The sequence below is a fragment of the Dipteris shenzhenensis genome, chromosome 33 (assembly GCF_047967505.1).
Source record: "Dipteris shenzhenensis isolate YYH24624 ecotype China chromosome 33, Dip_SZ_1.0, whole genome shotgun sequence".
Classification (NCBI taxonomy): domain Eukaryota; kingdom Viridiplantae; phylum Streptophyta; class Polypodiopsida; order Gleicheniales; family Dipteridaceae; genus Dipteris; species Dipteris shenzhenensis.
Genome location: NC_141628.1, coordinates 32,904,461 through 32,929,776, shown reverse-complemented (window position 1 = coordinate 32,929,776; position 25,316 = coordinate 32,904,461). Strand labels below are relative to the sequence as shown.

General features: G+C 40.5%; 1 protein-coding gene across 1 annotated transcript; it reads right to left on the bottom strand.

Annotated features, from left to right (window-relative positions):
• Nucleotides 1–16,458: 16,458 nt before the first annotated feature.
• LOC147879992 (CBL-interacting serine/threonine-protein kinase 9-like) lies at nucleotides 16,459–22,872 on the bottom strand. Its single transcript, XM_087371816.1, has 15 exons — nucleotides 22,714–22,872; nucleotides 22,254–22,627; nucleotides 22,061–22,123; nucleotides 21,855–21,926; nucleotides 21,608–21,715; nucleotides 21,325–21,405; nucleotides 20,171–20,224; nucleotides 19,876–20,001; nucleotides 19,596–19,685; nucleotides 18,540–18,662; nucleotides 18,203–18,322; nucleotides 17,979–18,092; nucleotides 17,484–17,540; nucleotides 17,321–17,395; nucleotides 16,459–17,227 (listed from the first exon to the last, which is right to left on the bottom strand). The coding sequence occupies exons 2-15, from the start codon at nucleotides 22,431–22,433 to the stop codon at nucleotides 17,162–17,164; spliced, it is 1,329 nt and encodes a 442-aa protein (XP_087227942.1). The 5' UTR covers nucleotides 22,434–22,627; nucleotides 22,714–22,872; the 3' UTR covers nucleotides 16,459–17,161.
• Between the last annotated feature and the right edge of the window lie 2,444 nt (nucleotides 22,873–25,316).

Genomic DNA, 25,316 nt, shown 5'->3' with positions numbered 1-25,316 from the left:
ATGTGATGCTATTGGGTATTGAGGTTGATAATTGAATAATTTTCTAAAATTTGACATTTGCTTGAAGGAAAAGAGGTAGGAGATATCTGCCTTCCTAGAGAGCTAAGTAGCGGATATAGAAAGTGCATCAAGGTGCACTTGTTGCAGTAGGTCACAAACGGTCAAACATGGCATAATTCTCGATCACATAATGTCCAAGAATGGCATCTCCACGGATTACAACAAGATCAAGATCATTCTAGAGTTATCTCCTCCCACAAATGCCAAGGGAGTGCAGTGGTTTACAGGCCATACGGGCTACTATTGGTTCATCCTATTTTATGTAGACATAGCTCGGCCGTTGTACAAGCTATTAGTAGTCTTTGAGTGGACCAATGTGTGGGGGTTAAAGGTCACTATGCCTTTACCCCGGTTATGTACAATACTCAAACACATATATAAATGAATGAAAAAGAAGATTAGGGTGGTTCTGCACCCACCAAAACTTGTGTGGCTCTCTATTTCTCTCTCTCCCTCTTCCGTTCTTGCTTTCATTGAGAGCACTCTCAACTAGAATCAGAGCTCGGGTGATCTAGCTGAGCGTGCGTGAATGCTTGAAGCTCAGCAGCTCTGTGGGAGGAAGGAGAAGCTCTGTGGGAAGCTTTGTGGGTGACTTTACTTGCATCCGAGTGTGTAGAGACCTTGGAGGAACCTTTGGAAAAGTCACTTTGGTTTTGCGAAGTGATTTTGAGAGCCTGTTACATGTTTTCAAAGAAAAAGTCGTTTTTTGAGCTTTTCCCTGTTCCGTTCGATGACAGAGACTCCGTATTGACTTGTAGAGGCAACTATTGCTTGCTTTTGGTGTCCACTTCACTTCAGGAGCTTGGAAACACCTTCATTCTTGAATCTGGGATCATTTCATTGGATTTCTGACTCACTATGTCAGTTTCTGCGTTTTTCTGCCCGGGTGTTGGAACTCAAGTTTGGAGTAACCATTTGCAGATCTATCAGTTCCGGTGGACTCAGGAGGTCCTAAAACTTCTACGTTGCTCATCATTCACACTCCAGTGGAGTTTACAAATAGCTCTGTTTCCAAAAACGTTTTTCAGTCCATGTGTTGGACCCAGTGATTGAGACCACGGTTTCCAAAACCGTCTGTCCCATTGCGTTCCGGACGTCCAAAAACCCCTACCTATTAGTTCTTACGTAATTCGGTGGAGGATTCGCAGAGTTCTAGATCTCTGTGTATTCGATTTCATCTCTCTGTTATGCATTTTTCATTCTAAAGTTTCGAAACCTTAGATTTATGCCACATGGCAGTGGATAAGTGTTGACTCCCATTTCTCACTCATCGGTTGGGAATTTGGAGTTCGGGCAGAAGAGAGATCTTTGCAGATTTTCTTGCTGAGTCCGATTATGCAATGATGCCCATGTTTTGAGGCATCTCAGGTTCTATTTTCAGTAGCGGTCATTATCGTGGGACTATGATTTCTTGAGCATACCTTATGCAGATCACTCTGGTTGCAGTTTGAGCAATGTGCGCTCATTCGTGGTGTGCATTGGGTTGCAGTGGATGATTTATAGGCCATTTGTATGCATTGTGGTCCTTATTGGATGCACTGATAGGCCCAAATTGCCTTGTGGGATGTTATTTTTATGGACGCTTTGCACATGGATGCTATTTTATGCTGAGGGACAGCTTTGACACATTGCAGGTGATGCACTGATAGTGTTATGCTCTCTTGGATGAGATATTATTAATGCATATGCCATTGGATGGTGTTTATGCTTGAGTCATTTGGCACTTATTGGCATTTTGGATTGCCATTGCAGTTGGCATTTTCTTTTGGGCCAAATTTGCTCATATGGATGCATAGTATATGCACATGAGTCAGATGCTTTGAGACATGAGTTTTGGTGATATTTCACTCTATTGTGGCATACACATTTGGGTGCACCTGGTATTTGGTGTGATTCTCTCTTGTAGGCACTAGCATTTGGGATTTTTGCTTCATTTGCATCATGGCATCCCCTTCCATGTTTGAAAAGGAGTTTTTTAGCATTAAAAAATTTGATGGGACAAACTTTTCTTTATGGAAAGAACAAATAAGGGATATGCTTATTCGAAAGAAGTAGATTAAACCCTTGGCAGGGATTGAAGCTAAGCCTGCAAATATGTCTGAGGATGATTGGAATGAGTTGGATGCATTAGCAAAATCTACTATTAGAATTCATCTTGCAGAGTCAGTTTATTTCACAATAGTAAATGAGCAGACTGCGGAAGATTTGTGGAAGAAACTGTGTGCCACTTATGAAAAGGAAACTGCCTCTAATAAAGTTTACCTCATGAAGAGGTTGTTTGAGCTACAAAAGGAAGGGGTCTCCATTGCTTCTCACTTGAATGAATTAAATATTATTTTCAGCCAACTTCAAGCTCAGAAGATGAATTTTGATGTGGAGACTAAGGCAATATTTCTCTTATGTTCATTGCCATCCTCATAGGATACCTTCCGTATAGCTGTCACTAACTCTGCACCTAGTGGAGTACTAAAATTTGATGATGTTGTGGGTAGCTTGTTGGCCGAGGAGATTAGACGAAAGTCTATGGATGGTAACAAGCAAGATGCAGCCTTAAATGTGCAAAGGGGCAGATCACAGTTCAGGGGGAGGTCCCAAGAAAGAGGGAAGTCTCGTGGCAAATCCAGGGCATGGAACATTGAGTGTTACCACGGTGGCAAGAAGGGCCATATGAAAAAGGATTGCTACAAGCTGAAAAGAGAGCAAAAGGATAAGAAAAAGAATGCAAATTGGGGTGCAAATCAAAAGGAAGAGAGTCCAAGGGAGGACAAAAGAAAAGTGAAGATCGAGGAGATCAATGCAGTCACACATGATAGTGACAATGACGTTCTCTTCATGTCTAGTTTATCTACAGAGTTGCTTACTTCAGATGATGCATATTCCCAGGATTGGATTTTGGATTCTGGTGCTTCATTCCATGTTACTCCCCATAGGGAATGGTTCTCCACTTATAACAGTGGAAAGACAGGTTGTGTGCATCTTGGAAATGACTATGCATGTGACATAGTGGGAGTAGGTGACATAAAGTTTTCTTTTGCAAATGGGTCTGCATTTATTTTGAAACATGTGAGACATGTGCCTAAGTTGACCAAGAGTCTTATTTCAGTGGGTCAGCTAGATGATGCTGGTTTTCACACCACTTTTGGCTTTTAGACTTGGAAAATTCAGAAGGGCTCTATGCTTTTGGCTAGGGGTGCCAAGTGTGGGACTTTGTATCCCTTACATGTATCAAGGGTGTTTGATCATGTTGTTGCAATAATCGAGCAGCCAAGCACTTCTTTCTGGCATTGCAGGTTGGGGCACATGAGCGAGAATGGAATGGATTTTGGATTCTAGGATTTCATTCCATGTTACTCCCTATAGGGAATGGTTCTCCACTTATGACAGTGGAAAGACGGGTTGTGTGCATCTTGGAAATGACTATGCATGTGACATAGTGGGAGTAGGTGACATAAAGTTTTCTTTTGCAAATGGGTCTGCATTTATTTTGAAACATGTGAGACATGTGCCTAAGTTGACCAAGAGTCTTATTTCAGTGGGTCAGCTATATGATGCTGGTTTTCACACCACTTTTGGCTTTCAGAGTTGGAAAATTCAGAAGGGCTCTATGCTTTTGGCCAAGGGTGCCAAGTGTGGGACTTTGTATCCCTTACATGTATCAGGGGTATTTGATCATGTTGTTGCAATAACCGAGCAGCCAAGAACTTCTTTGTGGCATTGCAGGTTGGGGCACATGAGCTAGAATGGAATGAAACTCTTATGCCGTTTGGGTTATGTACCGCATTTGAGTTTCTCTGATTTTGAATTTTGTGAGCACTGTCTCTATGGGAAGCAGACTAAATCAACCCATAAAAGAAGGAGAAAGAAAGAGTTTGAAAAGCTTGATTTGGTGCATTCAGACATATGTGGTCCCATGCCTACACGGTCATTAGGCGGGGCTGAATACTATGTGACATTCATTGATGATGCAACTAGGAAAGTGTGGGCTTATGCTATAGCTCGAAAGAGTGATGTGTTCCAGGTATTTCAGAAATGGCTGGCCTTGGTTGAGAATCAGTCAGGTAGAACGCTTAAATGCCTACGGACTGACAATGGTGGAGAGTATCTCTCTCATGACTTTCAGCATTTCTGTGATACACATGGGATTAAGAGGGATCTCACATCCCCTCGTACTCTAGACAAAATCCAGTTGCAGAAAAGATGAACCGTACCATTCAAGAAAGGTTGCAATGCATGCTTTCCAATGCAAGTCTTTCTGGTGGTTTCTGGGCTGAGGCAATGAAGACTACAATGCATGTGATCAATAGATCACCTAGTAAGAGTTTGGATGGTGGTATTCCTGAAGAGGCATGGAGTGGCAAGAAGCCTTCTTACTCTCATTTGCGTATATTTGGGTGTGAGGCATATGCACATGTGCCAAAAGAGCTTCGAAAGAAGCTAGATCCTAAGTCTAGGAAATGCATCTTTCTGGGTTATGGTGAAAGTGGAGAGATGGGCTATCGTCTCTGGGATCCAGAAGTAAAGAAGATCATACACAGCCATGATGTAATCTTCAATGATATGAAGATGCATAAGGCACCCATGAGGGATGTGGAAATGAGGAGAATCACTTTCCAAGATGTGAATCCACCTGCATATGTTGATAGCAAGTTGTCCATGCACCAAATGTGCAAGATATGGTACCAACAAGTACTCCCACAGGTATACAATCAAGGGTAGATGATGGATCATCTATTGGTGGAAATGATGAGCCAAATGTGGCTGATATGCAGGTGGGACAGCAAGCTGAAATGCCCTTGAGAAGATCATCTAGAGTGTCTAGACCACCTGATAGGTTTGTTCCAGGGGTAGACTATGTGATTCTTACTGATTGCAGGGAGCCTTCTTGCTACAGAGAGGCTATGATGCGCGAGGATCAATGCAAGTGGGAGTATGCTATGCAATCAGAGATGAGTTCACTTATGAGGAATAAGACTTGGGACTTAGTTTCTTTGCCACATGGAAAGAAAGCATTGCCATGTAAATGGGTCTACAAGATGGTCACAGGTGATGATGTGCCTAGGTACAAGGCCCGTTTGGTCGCTTAAGGGTTCAAGCAAGAGAAGGGTGTGGACATTGATGAGATATTCTCTCCGGTTGTGAAGATGACCACACTTAGATGCATGCTTGGACTAGTGGCATCAGAGGATATGGAGCTTATGCAGATGGATGTCAAGACAGCTTTCTTGCATGGGGATTTGCATGAGGAAATTTACATGGTGCAGCCGGAAGGCTTTGAAGAAAAGGGCAAAGAGCATTTAGTTTGCAAGCTGAAGAAGAGTCTCTATGGTCTTAAGCAAGCACCTAGAGAATGGTATCAGAAGTTTGATGCTTTCATTCGGTCCCAGGGTTTTAGAAGGAGTGAAATTGATCACTGCCTCTACACTAAAAGGGCTAAGGATAATAGCCTAATAATCTTGGCACTATATGTGGATGATATGCTATTGGCTAGCAAGAATACTTATGAGCTAGATGCATTAAAGGCCAAGTTGCATGAGGCCTTTGATATGAAGGATTTGGGACTTGCAGGTCATATTCTTGGTATGCGCATCACATGTGATCGGAGTAGGAAAGTCCTTTGGCTTTCACAAAAAGAGTATGTTACAAAAGTATTGCATCATTTCAATATGGAGGGGGGGAAGGCAGTGAGTACTCCATTGCCTCCATATGTGAAACTGAGTCATATAGATAGTCCCAAATCAGATGAGGAGAGGGCCATGATGGCCAAGGTTCCTTATGCATCAGCGATTGGGAGTCTTATGTATGCTATGATAGCTACTAGACCAGACATTGCATTTGCAGTGGGAGTTGTTAGCCAGTATATGGCTAATCCAGGAAAGAGGCATTGGGAGGCAGTTAAGTGCATCATGAGGTACATGAAGGGTACCAAGGAGATGTGCATCTGCTTTGGTAGAGGAGACATGCATGTACTTGGGTACACAGATTTAGACTATGCAGGGCATTTGGATAGTAGGAGATCGGGTTGCAAGGAGGCTATATGGCTTGATCGGCTAGTGGGAGATTTGGGGATTCATACAGGTGTACCGACATTGCATAGTGATTCCATGAGTGCTATTCAGCTAGCATAGAATCCGGTCTTTCATGCAAAGACCAAACACATTGAGGTTAGGTACCATTTCATCAGGGAGGTACTTGAGGACAAGCGCATAGAGCTTGTCAAGGTTCATACAGATGATAACCCTGTAGATATGCTGAGGAGTCTACCTAGTCAACGGTTTGAGTATTGTCATGTATTGATGGGCATTGGATAGTATGCTCATTGGTTGTTCTCCCTTAAAGGCACATTGTCCTTTAAGTGGGAGGTTGTGGGCGTTAAAGGTCACTGTGCCTTTACCCCGGTTATGTACAATACTCAAACACATATATAAATGAATGAAAAAGAAGATTAGGGTGGTTCTGAACCCACCAAAACTTGTGTGACTCTCTGTTTCTCTCTCTCCCTCTTCCATTCAGTTCATTTCCCCTTAACACAGTTCCCAATCCATGCCATCCATCCATCCTACATTCAACCATAGTGAAATCTCCTATGATAATTTATAAAACCTTAGAAGGATATAAGTCCAACAGTAATGTCATTCCCTCATCGAATTCAATGCATAAATAGAAAAGACTTCACAAAAAAGTTTTGCATGGATGAACACCAATTGTTCCTAAGGCTAGAATAGTTCTACCAATAAAAGTCTACAAATTGCTTGCTACTCCAAGAGCCACTCCTCTCTCTCGTTGTCATGGTCAATTATGTACCTCCTGTTATCTATATTTTGTAGCTACCATCTAAGCTTGGTCCCCTCCATCCTTTAGCTATTGTAGTGCTAAAAAGTCAGGACTGGTTTCCATTTTCCTTAACCATCTTTAAGAGAATAGGTTTCAATGCATTGTTATAATCCTAAACATTTATGCTAAGAAAGAGAATTTATCCTATAGGATTTCTGGCATAGATGTTAAATATTTTTATTTCTCTTCTTGAACTAAAAAAGGCTTTAAGCAAGCAATATAATCAAGCCTCTCGACCACGAAATTTGTAATATCTTTCGACTCACCCTTTTCTTCTATGAAACCTTGGTCCCCTCTTATTTTTTACTAAGATGAACAAAGGACCCTCATTAGAGATGATTTTTTCATGTTAGTTTCGTTAAGAAGCGAAACTTTTATAGTGGTGTCGAAAGTTTGTATGCCCTAATAAAAATAATGTTTGAAACATTTGCCAAGATTTGAAACTTTTATGTGAAAAATTTGGAAGTTTCACGAGGATTTACATACTTAACTTCAAATTTCAAAGAAAAATATACAAAATTGTGCTATATGCTATCAATATTGTGGAACAAAAAAAAAAAAGCTCGATAAACTTTCGTCGGGATTTTATATTAATATATACATATACCTTCCATAAAACATCCATGACCCTGATTTTCCACATTACTTGTATCAGCCTTGAGAAGTTTCTCCTTGAAAGACTGGGCAGTCGAAACCACTTCTTCCACCTCTTCATCTTTCAAGTCCATCTCCTCATCCCTCATAACATCAAAGGTGTTCTACACCTTTCCCCTTAATGTCTCATTGTGATTGGGCCTATTTTTCCTTGTTTTCTCAAGGCTTCTCCTTTTGTTCCTTATTCCTTCTCTTTGGATTTATCATCCATCTGTACTAGCTCTTCCACCTTCTTCTCTGAGTTCCTACAACCTAAGTAGAAAATTCAAATTCATGATTCAAAAAATGCGAGAAACTCACAAAAAGTAGGCAAAAAAGAGGTGACATGTCTCTTTTTTTCTGTAAATTGACGTCATCCATTCATATTAGTACGAATAGATTTTATTAATATGAATAGGTATTTGTACAAATAACTTATTCGTATGAATAAACCTATATTAGGATAATTATGTGGCTCTATTCTTGTATATAAGCTCATAGTTTGCTAGTTTCTCTTATCTCACGCTTGGTTCCCTAGCCGAGCATAAGAGATCAAACAAGGAAAAGAAAGAAGAAAGGTCCTTCAAGGTTGCAAAAGTAATCTAGAAGGTCTGAAATAAGATGGATTTTGTCTGTGGGAGCTTTAGGATCTCTATTTGAGTTCCTGAGATCTCTTGTGGAATTGTGATTTTGGTCTTCATGTCTTTGTTTGTTGGAGTTCTAGGTTCTCTTTATTGAGTGCCTTCGATCTCTTGTGAGAAATGTGTATTTTTCTTTTTTGTGTCTAAGAAATTTGTTTGTGGGAGTTCTAGGATCTCCTTATTGATTTCCTTAGATCTCTTGTGAGAAATATGATTTTATTTTGTGTTTGTCTATGATTTTAAAGTGAATTTGTTTCTTTGTGTCTTAATTTAATATAACACCTAGAGTCTCATTCTCATACTCTTTGAATGAATATTTAATATTCTTTCAATAGAATGTGAAAGAATACAAGGAGTTTTAAAGATGTCTATGAATTTAAAGTTTTAAAGGATAGTAGAACACTTGTCTCATTCTTACACTTTCTTTTGAATGAATATTTAATATTCTTTCAATAGAATTTGAATGAATGATTTTCAATTTGAGTATATTCTTTGAATAAAAATGAATCCATGTCTCTCAATTTTTATTACTCATTCTTACACTTTCTTTTGAATGAATATTTAATATTCTTTCAATAGAATACGAATGAATGATTTTTAGTTTGAGTATATTCTTTTATTAGAAATGAATCCATGTCTTTCAATTTTCATTACTCATTCTTACACTTTATTTTGAATGAATATTTAACATTATTTCAATAGAATGTGAATGAATGATTTATAGTTTGATTATATTCTTTTATTAGAAATGAATCCATGTCTCTCAATTTTCATTACTCATTCTTACACTTTCTTTTGAATGAATATTTAATATTCTTTCAATACAGTGTGAATGAATGATTTACAGTTTATATTCTTTTATTAGAAATGAATCCATGTCTCTAAAATTTCATTACTCATTCTTACACTTTCTTTTGAATGAATATTTAATATTCTTTCAATAGAATGTGACCGAATGATTTACAGTTTGAGTGTATTCTTTCAATAGAAATGAATCCATGTCCCTCAATTTTCATTACTCATTCTTACACTTTCTTCTGAATGAATATTTAATATTCTTAAGAAAATTTTATATTCTTTTAAAAAATATTTAAAAATGAATTATCATATTCTAGTGAGGATATAATCTAATGTGAATGGAATATAACTTGATGAATGAAAGTAATCTTGTTTTTTGATAATGATATTTGAACGAATGATAATTAATATATTGCATTCTTGAAAGTGTTTTTTAAAGTATATGTGTTGCTTTCGACAAAATATGTATTGTAGTATGTTTCTATTCATATGCAAATTAATATTTTTGAAAAAAAATTTTGCAACTTCAAAAGCATGGTGCGCAGCAAGATTTGGTTATATGTGATGGAGATACGAAAAGTGCATGCCTCGGTCTCTTTCATGAAGTGTAAATATTATAGACACAAGTTCACGGGCAGTTCTAATTGCATCAAGCAACATTTTCTCGAAATTGGCAGTGACATTGAAGCTTGCTCATGCACTCCATTTGATGTTCTTCCGTTATGCAAATTGTATTTAGAGAAAGTGAAAAAAGTGGTTAATCCGACCTTGATAAGGAATCGTCCAAATCCTAATGTGAGCACTGAGGTTGATGAGACAGTTGAAGGAGAAGCACCAATAAATGTATGTGTGTTAGGTAAAGAAGAGAAAAAAGGGGGAACAATCATCTATGGAGGATGGTTTTCTTCGACAACAATTGCATGAAGTACACTTAAGATGGACATAAGAATTTGTAAAAGATGGTATAATATCATTCAATGTCATGAGAGATGAGACGTTTTATAATGTCTTGAAGTCATGTGCTAGACTAAGATTTGTTTTGCCGGATTATACGGATCATCTTGATATTTGCCAGCTCTAGTTTTTGGAGGTGAGGAAGACATTGTTGCCAGAGTTCTTCAAGTCATGAATGGAGCTCTTCAACTTGTCGAGAGGGATAAAGGTATAGTGGTCCTTGAGCTGTGGTAGACAAATGTGAGAAGGTGTGGATGAAGGGGACAGCCGGGAGAAGGTGTGGATGAAGGGGACAAAGTTTGTTGCATATGACTACTGCTATTGTGTGGAGAGCTGAGAGCTTCAAAGGGTAGGAGAGGCTAGAAAATACACTTCCTAAACGGGCCACTTTTGGTCAACCGAACCAATTTGGTTGAGTAGTCGGTAGAGCTGGTCCCTACATCAGAAAGCATCCTAGTTCATAACAGCATGCACCATGATAAGCACATCCATAGAGACAAAGATGTGAGGGGCGTTCAGGAAGAGCGTCGATCCTGTGATGGGCAGTGAGTGATAATGGGATGGTAAGAGAAGAAACAAAGATGTGAGTGGGCGCTGAGGAAGCGAGTGATGGAAAGAGAAGAAACAAAGTGGGTGCTGAGGAAGAGCAATCTTGTGATGGGCAGTGAGTACTTATGGGATGGAAAGAGAAGGAAGAAAGATGGAGGAGGGCAGTGAGAAAGAGCAATCCCATGATGGACAGGGAGAGATTAAGGGATGGAAAGATAAGGAATAAAGATGTGAGTTGGTGGCACCAAGCAATCTTGTGATGGGCAAAGAGTGTTTTGGGATGTGATTGGTTGCGAAAGGCAGTTGGACGGATGAGGTGGCTAAGGGGAGGAGAAGATGGTGGGTGGTTGGGAGCAAGCAAAGGTGAAGGAAGGGCAAGAGACAAAAGAAAAGGGAGAGAGGAAGCGGCTATTATAGCGGAAGGGAAAGGGAGTCGGCAAGGGAAACACTAACAATGCGAGTGCGCAACCCGCAACGATACCTAGATACACCATCGACAAAAGGGAAAACAACAGGTAAGGTTGAAGGCCTTTTAGGGCAAGGAGTGTAAGCATGTCACTGGTTTCGAGGCAGCTAGACTGATTCTAGAGCTGATGTGATCAAGCAAGGCAACACAAGCAAGAGAAATGAGGAGGAAAGATGGGGAATCTGTCTGTTAAACACAAAAGCATGCAAAAAGAAGAGAGGGGCAAAGAATCTGGGAGGGTGAGGCATACCAATTAGTGAGCAGAAGAGGTGATGAAGGGCAAAAAAAGAAGTGAGGTAGCTGATTCGAGTAGAGAAAGTAGGGTGTGAACAAGCAGGGGTCCCAAGAGATCATGCCCCTACCACTTTGTTTTTCTCAAGAGAGGTCGGAGGGGCAGTAACTATTGCTGATAGTCGTTGGGCGGTAACTATTGCTGATAGTCATTGGGCAGTAACTATTGTTGTGGGGTGGTGTCACTGACAAATAGTGGTCAGTGAAGTGTGCATGTGTATTGAGAGTTTCCTAACAATCGTGGGGTCGTGGGGTGGTGAGATATGAATGTCAGATGCCACATCGTGATGGGAAATATTTGCACACTAATGGAATGATACGAATTCAACACGACACTTCCTTTCATTCTGTGTCAAAATTATTGGCAGTGTTTTTAATCGATCCCTTAAATGTTGGGATTGTGTAATTAGCCTTTGAAATTTTATTTTAGAGAAGTTAAATATTTTGCCTTTGGCTCAATTTAAACCTTTGGTTGCATCCATGTCAATTTGAATTATTCTCAATTATTGTGAACCTTGTCTTATTTTAAATTATTATGAACCTTTAGTTTCATTTTGGACTGACCTAGTAAGGCCTTACTCCATGGAATATTTTCAACTAACCAAGTAAGTACTTTGCAAACATTGTACCTAGTGGTTAGCATTGGCTTTAGTAAAGAATCCCTTTGATGGTCTTATTCTAAAATAATATGAACCTTTAGTTGCATCAATGTCAATTTTCTAGTATGTACTTGGTCCATGGTAAATTATCAACTGACCAAGTCCGTCCTTTGGAAACATTGCACCTAGTAAGTCCTTCCTCCATGGGGTATTTTGAAATGCCAGTGATGACGAAGATTGAAGGAGTATATAGAAAAAAACATATTCTAGAGAGAGAAAAAGATTAAAATATTTGTAAAGACTTGTGCTCAAAACCATTTGTGGGACGTCACTCCTTACAAGTCTATGTTTCATATGTTGTTACTTGGGAAAACACTTTTCCTTCTCGGTTGCCATATCCTCCACCTGCTCTCCCATACTCTGTCCTATTCAATCCAATACTTCACAATTCATTCTCAAATGCAAGCATGAAGTTCTATCTCCAAAGCGAAGTCCTACCACCATCCTCAAATGTAAAGTGAACTATTTCCTTCCATTTCCAGAGTTGGAACTTTGTACCGTTGTTTCTGCCAGCCTTTGCCTTCTCAAGCTTTTCCTTTGGGTTTTTCTAATTCTTCTTGTTTGCTTCATCTTTGTCGCTTCCAAACTTCCTCCCTTGAACAACTCTTAGGTCAAAAATAACAAGTACACTCTCTCACCTGATCTTAATCTCTAATTTCTCAAATTCTAACGAAACAAAAGCTTTTTTTGTGTCCCTATTGCTCTCTACTCTCTCTTCTTGTGTTGTTCTTATTGTTTTTCTTCAACCCATTTATTTCATCTATAGATTTTCTCCCAGTCATGAACAAGATGGTCGCGATCTATGGTCCTGAAGTGCAAAAAAAAATGTTATTAGTTTTCAAAGAGGAGACCTTTGAGTTGTCTCTTGACAGCCTGAGAGTATCATTTGATTTGCAAGATACGCCCTGCACATTGAAGCCATTGGAATTGATGTTGAGGACATCAAGCTAGAACCTATGAAGCTTCATCAACATGGCGACTCATGCTATTTGGTTTTAGCAGCACTTATTAAGTTTTCAAGGTTCTGTCATGCTCAAGAGTGAGCATATACGTTGATGAAGATGTTTCTGTGCCAAAAAATCCAAGCTGCAACTACAAAGTTTACAAGGGAGCGTCTAGCTCAAAAGTAAGAATAGACGTTGATGAAGATGTGCCTATGTAGAAAAACCCGAACTCCTATTTCAAAGTCCACAAGAAAGCTCCTAGCTCTAAAGTGAGTATCGACATTGATGCAGATATAGGCACGAGGAATCGGCCAATTGCAAGTGTTCTTGAACTTATACATTCTTTGCCTCAAGGTTCAAGTTTGTGTTTAGCATTGCAAAGTGTTACAAAAACTATGCAGGTTGATGAGCTTCCTAAGACATATGATGGATATGTTGCATTTGAGCTTCCTCCATGTGGTTTGAAATCTTCAGTGACTAGAATGGAGAGGAAACATGCCTGTACTAGTGATAGTTTTCCTAGGGTGGTCTGTTTTAGCAGGTGTGCAGGCAATTTGAGATGTATCAATATGGAATGTCCCTACTACTCTAGAATGAATGTTTCAAACATGACGCAATAGAAAGGACGATTGAAACGAGTATGTGAGACTGGCTTGATCAGACCAGAGGATGGAAATCTTGTTTGTTGCTATTGTGTGCTAGCTCCATAATGTGTTTCTACTTGTCCTACTGTGATGTACTTATGCATTCCTAGGGACCACGCAACCACCACAAGATGTCCTATTCATCTTGGCAATCATCCTCATCCCTATGAAGAAGGTACCAGAAGAGTGGATGAGGACAACATTGAGGAGATGTTAACGGACAAGTGAACCCATTAACGGTGCCAAAACAACTTGTCATAGGTGTGGGCAGAGACATGATACTGGATATGCTTATGGGTGATCTTGTGGGAGAGACCTCAGAGATTGGAGATGAGGAATTTTTCGAGTTGCTGGAGTTCGCAACACCCCTGTCTAGTCATAAGAGGATTGAGAAATGCTTGCAGCATGCAAAAAAGGCCCAAGGCATGACATCCAAAGGTTTTGAGGCCATGCTAGACCTCAAAGAGAAATGCAGGTACCCTTTCATTCACAATGTTTTGCTTCCTGGACAACTAGATGCTCGACATCAACCACATGTGTTCAAAATGTCAACCAAGGGTCCTGGTAGTGGCCTGGATCTTGTGAACTAAATGAGACCAGGAGGAAATCTGGATAAAATGTGGGTTCATTTCGATCATGTTCACAGAGCATCTGGTTGGCCAACTATGTTTGCTCATGTCTATGATCCCTTTGTTTGCGAACTGTTGACAATTGCAACATGCGAGTTTAAGGTTGAAGACAGGTATGCACAAATAGAGTCCTCGAGGATGCTTAATAAAGTTGTGGAGACAAATGGGTTTTCAAAACCAGAGTTTAGAGGATTTATGGCTGATGAGGCGAATGCAAACTGGCTAGCAGTACGCACAATCTACTTTGGAGGTGCCAAGAAAACGGACCCAAGTAAAGAAAGGAGTTGTGTGTTTCATTGGGAGCAAAGCATGGTTCGTCATACCCATAAGTGCATAAGACCAGGTTCTCAAGAGGAACATATATCTCTATGCAGAAAGTGGAAAAATGCACCCTCTACTAATTCAGTTGAGGTGTGCAAGAATGAGTTGAGGAAATTTTAGCATGCAGGTCATGCAGTATAAGGAGAGATTCCTGCACTAGAAACGTGGTTGGCTTGGTGGGACACTAGAGCATTTCATTGGGGCTCTTGGTTTGTTTCACAAGATGAATCTGGTTTGTTTGTCCCTTCCACAACCTTTCAGAGTCCAAGCATGCAAGCATGAGAGCAAGTGTTGGACACATGGATATATCTATGGCGGCACTTCAGAGTGTTAGGTACAATGCATATCTTAAAGGTGTGTGATCAGGGTGTGGCCCAGGCATGGTTGACCTTGTAGACCGGTTTAATAGTGGTAGTGTGGGTGTATCATCTGGCAAACGATTGGTTGACATGGCAAATGCATCGATGCATAAGATGGGTTGTGAAAATGATATGCCGCATACAAGTGAATACCAACGAACTGTCAGAAGAAGCGATCTGTGTAGGTTGATTCTCATGTGATTTTGGATGATGACAATCATAGACCTAAATATGTGACAATTACTGCAAGTGAATAGCGTATTCCGCATGCAAAGGTGGGGGGGGCAGATCTGGTAGTGGTAAAGACAAAAGTGTCTAAAACAGTATGGGCGATTCGAAGAACAGAGCCGAAAAGAAAAGTCACTTGCTTTGGTAAGTTGGCCGGGAAATCGGGGAGATGTGAAAGGTTCATATCAGATGGTGAGGGAAAATATGCTTCGAGAGTTCCTGCACCATGTTTTTGGGGAAGATGCATATTTCCAGGAGGCATAAAAGAGGGACTCATTTGGTTTTGCAACATATTCAATGCTCACTCTTGGAATATTGATGAAAATATTGTCATGGGAGCTCCAGGAAATGCACCTGGAGTGTGGCTAATGGAAGAGGGACATGCTTGTTACAACAAGAGGTGCAGATGTTAAAAACAAATGGTGTTGTGATGCTTGAAGATGTTAATGCCTCAAGCTCAAGGTTGAAACAGCAATCCACGCTAAAGGTCCCGAGTGGAGCTTGGCCTAGATTTGGAGATGGCAAGGCCGTGAAATGAAGATCCAAATTGACAAAAGAATTTCATGGGAGCATAGATAGAGATCGTGCGTTGGAGGCATTAGTTGTTCAAGAGGCCATTGTTAAATGCAATTGGTCACATGTTTTTTACTTCAGTACAGAAGGATCTAGGGAGTTAGGGTTGGCTTATTCAATTTCGATATTTGAGCTGCCACGTTGCAACTGCAAAGGTTTTCAAAGGAGAGAAACCCAAAAATCGATGTATATTCCTTGCAAGCACAGGTACTATATCTTCATGAATGTTTTGGGATTGGATCCACGTGCATGAATTCATGCACTAGGTTGGGCGCTCAAAGGTAGAGTTGTTTCAAGCTCTTGGGAAAAGGAGATGCAATGTGCCTACATAGATGAAATGGCAATACTATTTGGAGAGACATTCAGAAATTGAGACTTTCTAGAGCAATGTCACAAGTTTTGTGGAGACCTCCTTGGTAAGTAGTACAAATTTGATGCCTTTATGGCTTTTTTTTGTTCAATGCCTTGGTAGCATTATGCGTGTTGTGCATTTGGGAACAAGCAATTTGACCTGAATCAAATTTGGTGTGTCTCATTGTAATGTTTGCATGCAGTATTAAAGGAGGGAAGTAAATATACCCCGTATCACCTTGGATACCCACATCAATAAGGGTTTCTTTTTGTTGAGGATTACTTAATAATTGTGTACATAAATTGTATTTCATTATTTCAGCTCTTTCTTTATTGAGTACTACATGCTCTTCAAAGGGTACATCCACTTTCTCATGACTTTCTTTTTAGAGTGTTCCCATTGTAGGAGAATCATTTGCACTGAATGACTCCTACTCTACAAATTTGAAAAAACGGAATGAGCCATCGTTTTACGCACATTAAATGCATTGCAAGCAAAATGGATTGTGAATGCTCCTATTCAATGCTTGTGGACATTACAAGGAATTATAGTTGATTGTAAGATTATTATTGGAACTTTATGACTAGATCTTGGATGGATTCGCTCGGATTTTGCTTCGCTCGAAAAATCCGAGGATCAAAACATGACACTTTAGGACCAAGGAAGTTGGGTTAGGACCATGGATCAACTTCCTTGGAGGCATTCGAAGAGTCTTTCCTCCAAATGCAAAGTGAAGCCAAGGAAAGAGACAATGTGCAATCTTCCCACTTACTGCCTTTGCTTACTGCACACAATTGCATTGTAAAACCATCTTCCAAAAGATCCTCTCAAAATGGAAGGGCCCGCCAGACAGACATTTTACTATGTTTTATAACATTCAAACATGCAACATCAACACCCTGATTACCATTTCTTCACTGTTCCACTTCAGAGTCTTTGCTGCCCCTTTATGCATAGGTAATCCCTCCATCAATACATTGATGTACATTTTAACAATGCTTCGGCAACTTAATAGTACAGAGGAATGAAACTGATCACTTCAGATACCTTTTTCCTTGAGGAAGGTGACTATCTGCGAATCAATACAATACCATATTCTGGCAACTTAAAGGAACTGCAATAGGTGCGAAAATTCATGTAAATTGATTCATCTTAAATATATGGCTCCCAGCATAAAATGGCTGTCATCAGGATATGCGTCTTTCGAAAGTATAAAATTGTAGCTGTCATCAGGACATATCAACTTCTGTTTTCCATACTATGTCCTTCAATCCAGTTGAAAAGTTCTGATAGAACTGCATTCAAGTCACAAAAGGCGAATAAGTTCAAACTAACAGGAAGCATGAGAGAAAAAAGGCAGCAGAAAGACACATATTCAATGTTCTTACCTTGTGGTATTCTAATGTATCACCGCCTGCTTTCCGTACCTCCACAACAAAAAGTGAGGGGGCCACCTCAAAGACCTGTTAAGCAGTCCGGTAAGCTCCATTATTATTTTTAGGGCCTTACAATAGCTCGACGATGTGACAAAAGACCTCAATCCTGCCTTACCTCTGTTGCGATCGATAGATGCCCTTTCCTCCCTGTTTCAGCCCCTTGTAGCTTCATCTGCAGATAAACCAATTCATGTCTTAAAATTCTGGCGGTCATGGCAGCAGTAACGGGATGACACTTATACCAACTCACATTTCTTGCAAGTAAGAAGGCCACAAAACACCAAGCACACACGTGTGCACGCGAGCACCCACCCACACACACACACACACACATAGAGAGAGAGAGAGAGAGATTAGCGCTCTCTCTCTCTCTCTCATATATCTCAAATGCATGCATGCACACACGTCCCTGCCCCCCCCAAAAAAAAAAAAAAACACACTCATGTGCACACACAAGAAGCAAAAGACTGCATCTGAAAAACCTCATACCCTTGTTGCTACAACAAGCACTTGCAAACCTCTCCCACTCAAGATGTGAATGTTTGTGTTCTCTAACAACAACAAAAGGTAGTGCAAACACCCCAAAAAAACGGTGAACTAATTATTGTACCTTGTAGTCACGTTTTTGTACATTGAAACCAAGAGGCTTAGCAGTTTCTTCCATCTTTGAAATGATCTCCGGGGCTGGATGTTTTGATGTAAAACGAGTTTCTCTCTTAACCTCCTGTTAGCAATTGAAAAAAAGTAAACATTGTGTGTCCCATACTTAGTAATCAAATCTCACCTTAGGAACACTGTTCAAAACTAGCCACGCATAGGCATCAGTATGCAGACCTTTTTCATTTCAAATAATGGGGAAAGATTGAGACCCTTCGACAAAGAGATAAGCTCAAATGCATTGAGAAGGGTAGGCTTGGAGATTTTCCGTTCCTTCTTCTCAGTCACAAAATGTTCCTGCACAAACAACCACAAGAACCATGAATAAGACAATGCACACCTCGTGCATGCAAGACACTAAGATAAATGACAAAACCCTTCATAAATTACCAACTTTCTCCCGCTCAACGTTAATGCAGTGTGATTATTCTGAGATAAAACTAAACAGCCAATATATAACTCCACAACCAGAACACAACATCATTAAAGGGACAATACAATAACAGTGCCTTACTTTTGATTCACTGAAAACTGCATCCACATCATCCAAATTGATGTCTTCATCCACTTCAAATTTCTCAGGTTTGTAGTTTTCCTTAAACCATGGGTCTTCAAGAATTTTTGGTATTGTAATCCGCTGTAGACAACCACAGAGACCATTAAAAGATTAACGAATTGAGGATTTCATAGATAAGAATGAAAAGAGAAACAGAGAGGCAGAGGAGGAGCAGAAGGGTGGAGAGAGAGAGAGAGAGAGAGAGAGAGATCCATCACACAATAGCAGCAACAACAGAGACACACATTAATACATGAGAGAAAGATCTGGTTAACGAAGTCTTAGATGTGGTGAATACAAAAGCTCTCTCGTACAAAGATGAGGAGCACAAAATTGAGACGCAATCACTCCATCCCTAAGACCTCTCTTTCCATAACTGATTGCGGATTCCAGTAAAAGGTCAGATGTATTTGCAACGGTTTAGGTTCCAACAGGCAGCATGTCCAGACCCAACCATTGAAAATCTCCAATGTCGGCGCCTAGAAAACCTTATGTTCCTACCTGATGACCAAAAAGTGGTGCTCCAGGGCAATTAAAATTTAAAGTTCTCATGCTGACCCTGCTATGATGCTTAATCTCTAGCACACCATCTAGGACGTGTCGTCAAGAACATATCTGATGACCAGTAAGTGGCATGCAGGCAATCAGGAACCTATTACAGACCCACCAATCCACATGGCATTTGAGAAAGGCACTACAGGCTGCCTGCCTGCAATTAACTTACGGTTGCATAGGAACATCAATTTGTGAATCGGTGAGAAAGATCTATGGAGGCTCTCTTGGAAAAGAGTTCCAAACAAGCATCCACCATGAGCATTTAAGAGGCACTACAGGATCTCTTCCTGCCATTAACTTATGATTCCATAGGAGCATCATATATATATATAATGGGAATCCAGTTTAAGCTATGCGCATCGATACAAACATGTCAAACCAGACTTCACATATCAAGAAGAGACAATGCTGACAAATCTTATTAACAAATCTGAATAATCAGCATGTTGAAAATATTACATGTTTGGGATTTGGAGTCAATATTCTCGTAATCAATCTCTGTGCTCCCGTAGAAAACCAATGAGGACATGAAAAGTCAGCTTTGTAAATCTGTATCCATGAAAACATTTGACAAGATTTATTAGTGATGATGATTGAGATAAGCTCCGCGAGAAATCACACACAAACACACACGCATTCACTGTGGCACATGCTCTTTCCCTATCGTTTACCAAGCCATACCTCCATCTGGCAAACATGAAGCCACATGGAAAAGATGTACAAGGCATTGTTCCATTACCTTTTTGTACAATTGCATCAAATTGGCATCATCAAATGGCAAAAATCCTGCCATCAAGACGAACAGAATAACCCCACAAGACCATAAATCCGCCTTAGCTCCATCGTAACCCTTGTCAATGATGACCTGTTAAGGAAAGAGCACAAATAAATGCCACTGAAAACGGCAAGAGTACAAAGTCAGGTAACAGTGCTGCAAGATAGAAGCTAACAGCAAGCATAAAAATTGGAGACATGCAAACAAGGCAGTCATTTTCATTAAATTTTGATAATGCTTAAAGGAATCGCGGCAATACCTCAGGGGCAACATAATTTGGTGTTCCACAGGTGGTATGTAGAAGTCCATCTTTCTGTAAAATTAAAGCAGAATTTCACAAAATAGCAAAACTCTGGTTGACAATCAAAAGTTCAAACAGCCCAACCTTGTTTTATCATAGCATCTAAGTCTATTCTACTTGCAAGAAAATCTGGCTGTGTCCTCCCCCAAATGCGTGTGTCCTCCCCCAAATGCATAAGAGGGTCTTCCCAGGATAGATGACTATTGTGTATGTTAGATTGGTCAAACTTCAAATACTACTTGGAAACTGACTACTGCAAGTGTTCATAGATAGAAATCCCCCTTCTACTTGATACTCGAATCAAATTTCTCAGTTGTTAAGAAATATGTCTCTTAATTTGTCAGCTTCTGGGGATAAAAATTAAGTGATATCACTTAGCTCATGGTCTAGCCACAATCCTCCAAAATTAGACGTCTGATTTTGCTGATCTTCAACCAGCAACCCTCCACCATGACTTATACAGCATTACTTTGTTCGTTCTAGAAGGAATTCATGTATTTTTGCTAATATTCAACCCAAAAATGCAGATATCAATCAACCGCTGGCAAACGAGTGAATAATGGACGAGTTTACATAGGCATTAGATGAATTGTGGAAACTAGCAGTACTTAGTAAAAATGCAACCAGACGATGTGGATCTAAAAAAAGCTGACATTCTGATATTGCCTATTGCGAGGACAAAAGAGATCCTAATATTTACAAGGGCATACCAAAAAAAGAAGTCCTTGACCAAGGCATACCAAATCTCAAGCCATTAAACAGGTGGTATGGATATATTTGAATAGTAATGACATGAAGGGAAGATATGAACAATGATTATAAAGACACGTATCACAACTCCTCCACAGTAGACACAAACATTGCTAAATAGCTAAAATTACTAGTCTGATGTTACACCTGAAAAAAACGCATCATCTACTTGAATTGTAAGACCCCTCTAAAGCCTCAGTCGATAGCACAAAATCACGCTTAAATCGTTGCAGTAACGCTTCTCAACAATCTTGATCAAAGTTTATTTTCCTTTAGCATCCTGATAGCTTTATAAGTAAGATAAATATCCCCAGAATCAGATCTATAGAGATATGTGTGAACTCCAAAGGCTTCTCACTCACCCTGAATTGTTGTGGCAGTGCACTCAGGCCGAAGTCTGATATTTTCAGGTTACCATTGTCGTCCAACAATAGATTCTCAGGCTGCACACACAAGGATTTAGTCATCAGTATGCAATGCACCCATTTCCTCGAAGTAAAACCACAACCTTTTAGAAATACACAATGTATAAAGACGCCGAACTCAGCATGACAAGCACAGATCCGACCATATACATTAAAACGAGAAGACCGTGCACGCGGCGAGCTATCGATACGGAAAGAGGTACAAGATAGAATTCCTGACCTTCAAATCTCTGTGGTACACACCCCTGCTATGGCAGTAGTCCACCGCGTTGATGAGTTGTTGAAAGTACTTCCTCGCTTCGTCTTCTGACAGCTTCCCGTTACGAGCCTGCGATCATAGTGACGATAAAAAGCGACGTCATTCGTTTAATCTCACGAGATAACGTAAACGCTAGCATCGCGCTCTCTCGCAGTGAAAAAGCACACTGTGGAATTACTGCAGTGACATTGCAAAGCTCGCTACTTACAATTTTGTCGAACAGCTCCCCTCCCGTCACATACTCGAGTACGAAATACACCTTTGTTTTGCTGGCCATCACCTAAACCCACAAAATTCCATATTGAATACACCTAGCCACACCTGAGAGAGCATCTCACAAGCATAACAACTGACCCACGAATTCGCAGCTGAACTACAAGGCAACGAAACGCACTTGCGATAGCCACTCCTTACCTCGTACAACTGGACGACGTTCGGGTGCTTCACCAATTTCATTGTAGAGATTTCCCGCTTGATCTGGAAACAGAAACACCCATACATCAGAAGAATCCGTCAGGTCCCTCCCAATCGATGCGAGAACCATCCCTGAGATTTAGCAGGAATAACACACAAGAAAAAAATGGGTGCTTTCGTTCAATGGCCGCACCTGCTCAACCATCTTGTCTTTCAGAATTTTCTCCTTGTCCAGTATCTTCATCGCTACCTGCTGCCCAGTCTGGATGTTTTTTGCATACTTGACCTTCGCAAAGTTCCCCTGGCCAAGTGTACGTCCCAGTTCATACTTGCCAACCCTGGTTCTCAGAGCCGGCGAGGTCGTATCACTCATTGGAATGGCCTCTTCGGTCACTTAACGGTTTCTGGTGGCAAAAGCACGAAGTATGGCCTATGCAACTTAGAATTTATGTTCCCGACTGAGGGAAATCTCACAGCCGCGCACCAAAAAAACGAAATTGCGGTGAGAAGACAGCTGAAAGTGGAGGTCGGTCAGCGTGGGCGGTCCTCGGAGCGAGGAATGGCGTCCTGCAGCTCACGAGAGAGGCGAAATCAAGGGCTTTCACGAGGGGGAAAATATTCACCGCGCAGAAAAAGCAAGGTGGGCGGCCTACCTTCAAGGCGCAAGCAAAGGCCGATTCAAAGTCGAGCGTGCTAGTTTCGGAGGAACAGAGAGAATGCAGGACGGGCTGGATGAAGAAGTATAAGAAAGCTTGAGCTTTGGGCTATGGCGATGGCACACAGACACAGACACAAATTAAAGCTCCTGGTTTTCTTTATCAATTTTGACACTGAATCTGTAGCACATCGATGGGGATAGCATGGGTTTAGAATGGAAATATTTTTGTCATCATTACTCCCATCGTACACCAAGTGGTCTAGGATGGATTTAGAATGGGAGTAGCCACTTTTTCTCCCATCCTGGACCATGGCCTCTAGACCCTGGCAGCCAGAATGGGTTCCCCTTTTTTAGGGATTCAAAAACATGGAAGGATGACATGTGTCCTTGTCCCCACAAGGTCCCCACCTCTTAAACACATGAAATGATGCCATGTGTCCTCTTCCTCCTAAACCCATCCCTAGTTCTTTTTTTGTTAGCACATGGTGGGATGGGAATAGGATAGAGTAATCCCACCACCTTTTCCCATTCCCATCTATTTCTTCCCATGTGCTAAGCCCCTTAGGGTCATTGGCAAATTTGCCAAACATTGCCAAGTCCTTGTGAATTCCCTCTCGAAGATGCGATTCTACAACCACAGCAAAATTGTATGCCCCCTCTCACACGACATTCCCGGCTCCCCACATGAACGCATGGAGCCTTGCATCGGCATGAGTATGCAGACGTGCAATTCGAATGCATGGGAGACTTCGAGATGATCGAGATGATGCATTGCCACTCCAGCATGAGGCCCCATTACACTCGCCTAGTTGCAACATTCCCTTCGAGGGAATGGTTGCAAGGCCAAGTATGTTAGGACTCTAACATATATGTGAGCCTACACCCACGCAAGAACTGGCTCTTACACACCACCTCCCCGAGCGCTAGAGAGCCATGTTTGTGTGTCATGGCAGGCAGGAGTCTTTACACATACGTCCATGAGAATACAAACAAAAGAGTTAAGGGGGATTCATGAGTTTCAACCCCACCCTCTAACACCATTTTCTTAAAGTTTTGCATGGTGGGCACTTGGGCAGCCAAGCTTGCCTACCCAAGGTTGTCCACCTCGTTTAAAAAAGAGATCAAATGATTTTTCACTCCATGGGACCACGCCCTTGCATGATTGGAGATAGATTTTCATAAAAAATTAGAGATTTTTCGCACAATTTATAACTATATTTGCAAAAAAATTATACGTTTTTGTGACCGCTAACATTTTTTTTCTTGAGGTCAACATCAAAATTCTTCTCTTCACCTCACACTAAACCCGGGTTTTTCGTGAACACTGGGACTCAAAGCTCATAATTTTTTTGTTTTTTGGGGGGGAGGAAGAAGAAGATGAGTGTCAATGTTCACACACAACCTTTTTTTTTGGGGGGGGAGGGGAAGGGGGGGGAGCGGGAGAATGTCGGATTGTATTATCAAAAAAGAAAACAGATTACAAAGAGGTGGTCAAGTGCTGCTAGGGGCTTACCGACCCCATTATGCTAAACTAAAACATGGCCAACAAGTGGCCAATGCCCAAGACACAAAATTTCTCTCAACAAAATCACAAAACATGGGGTTTCAAAACTTTGAAAAGGTTTTCTTGAGAATTTGGAGATTTCTTCCCTTCGTATAAGGCATTTGTCTTCCTAGTGTCCTTGATCGAAAGTTAACAAAAGCTAAGAATGGGACCAAATGGCACATGGTATGAACGTGCCTTAACCTATGTCATGATGGAAGATGCCATTTTACCAAAGAGATTCTTTCAAGCATGGTAGGTTTGTTTGCCTATTTTGGAGCCAACATGATATTATGGCATTTGTAATCATTAATAGAGACACAAAATTCATAGGGAGTATTCCCTTAAAGTGACAAGGAAACGAACCGGTAAAGGGCACCTTGCATGAACACAAAGAGTGAAAGCCATTTTGTCAATACCAATAGGGATACTTTGGTCATGTAGGGGTTGAGTTGAAGCTATTTGCGAATGGAATTAGTATCACTAAGGATAACTTGAATGTTTGTGCCAAGGTTGATGATCCAAATTAAATTCAAAGGCCATGCCCAATAAGGCAACTAAAGAAAAAGAAGGCACAACATTATGATAAATATTAGAAGTCTAGTCCTCAATGTAATATTAATTGCAATTAGTCTTCCAGCATTCTCCATGACAACTATGATAGATGTTAGAAGTCTAGTCCTCATTGTTGTGATATTAATTACAATTAGTCTTCCAATGTCCTCACTGTAATATTAATTATAATTAGTCTAATAGCATTCTCCATGAACAATGCACAAAAGTATGTAATTTCAAATTTTTATTAAGACATGTCATAAATAATTAGGTTAAAAGTGAGGACATGGACGAGGGGAGATGAGCCAAAGTCCATAAGTTGAGGGTGAAGCTCTTGCAGTTTACAACTTCTCTACGATATTGGTTCCTCATAAAGTTGGAGCCTTGTGATATTCATACTCCTTTAGGCCACTAGTATTTCATGAAATTTGCAAATTTCAAGTTTTTTTGCTTTTGTGTATGATGTATGCTTATGGAAAGGAAAAAATAAGGGCTTTAGT

Bases quoted from the DNA above. Each gene is read 5' to 3' on its own strand.
- LOC147879992 (XM_087371816.1), bottom strand. From the start codon at position 22,433: ATGAGTGATACGACCTCGCCGGCTCTGAGAACCAGGGTTGGCAAGTAT. The intron at 21,406-21,607 runs GTCAGGAATTCT...TTGTGTGTGCAG, and splicing joins TGTACCACAGAGATTTGAAG to CCTGAGAATCTATTGTTGGA. The intron at 17,396-17,483 runs GTAAGGCAGGAT...ACTGCTTAACAG, and splicing joins ATCTATCGATCGCAACAGAG to GTCTTTGAGGTGGCCCCCTC.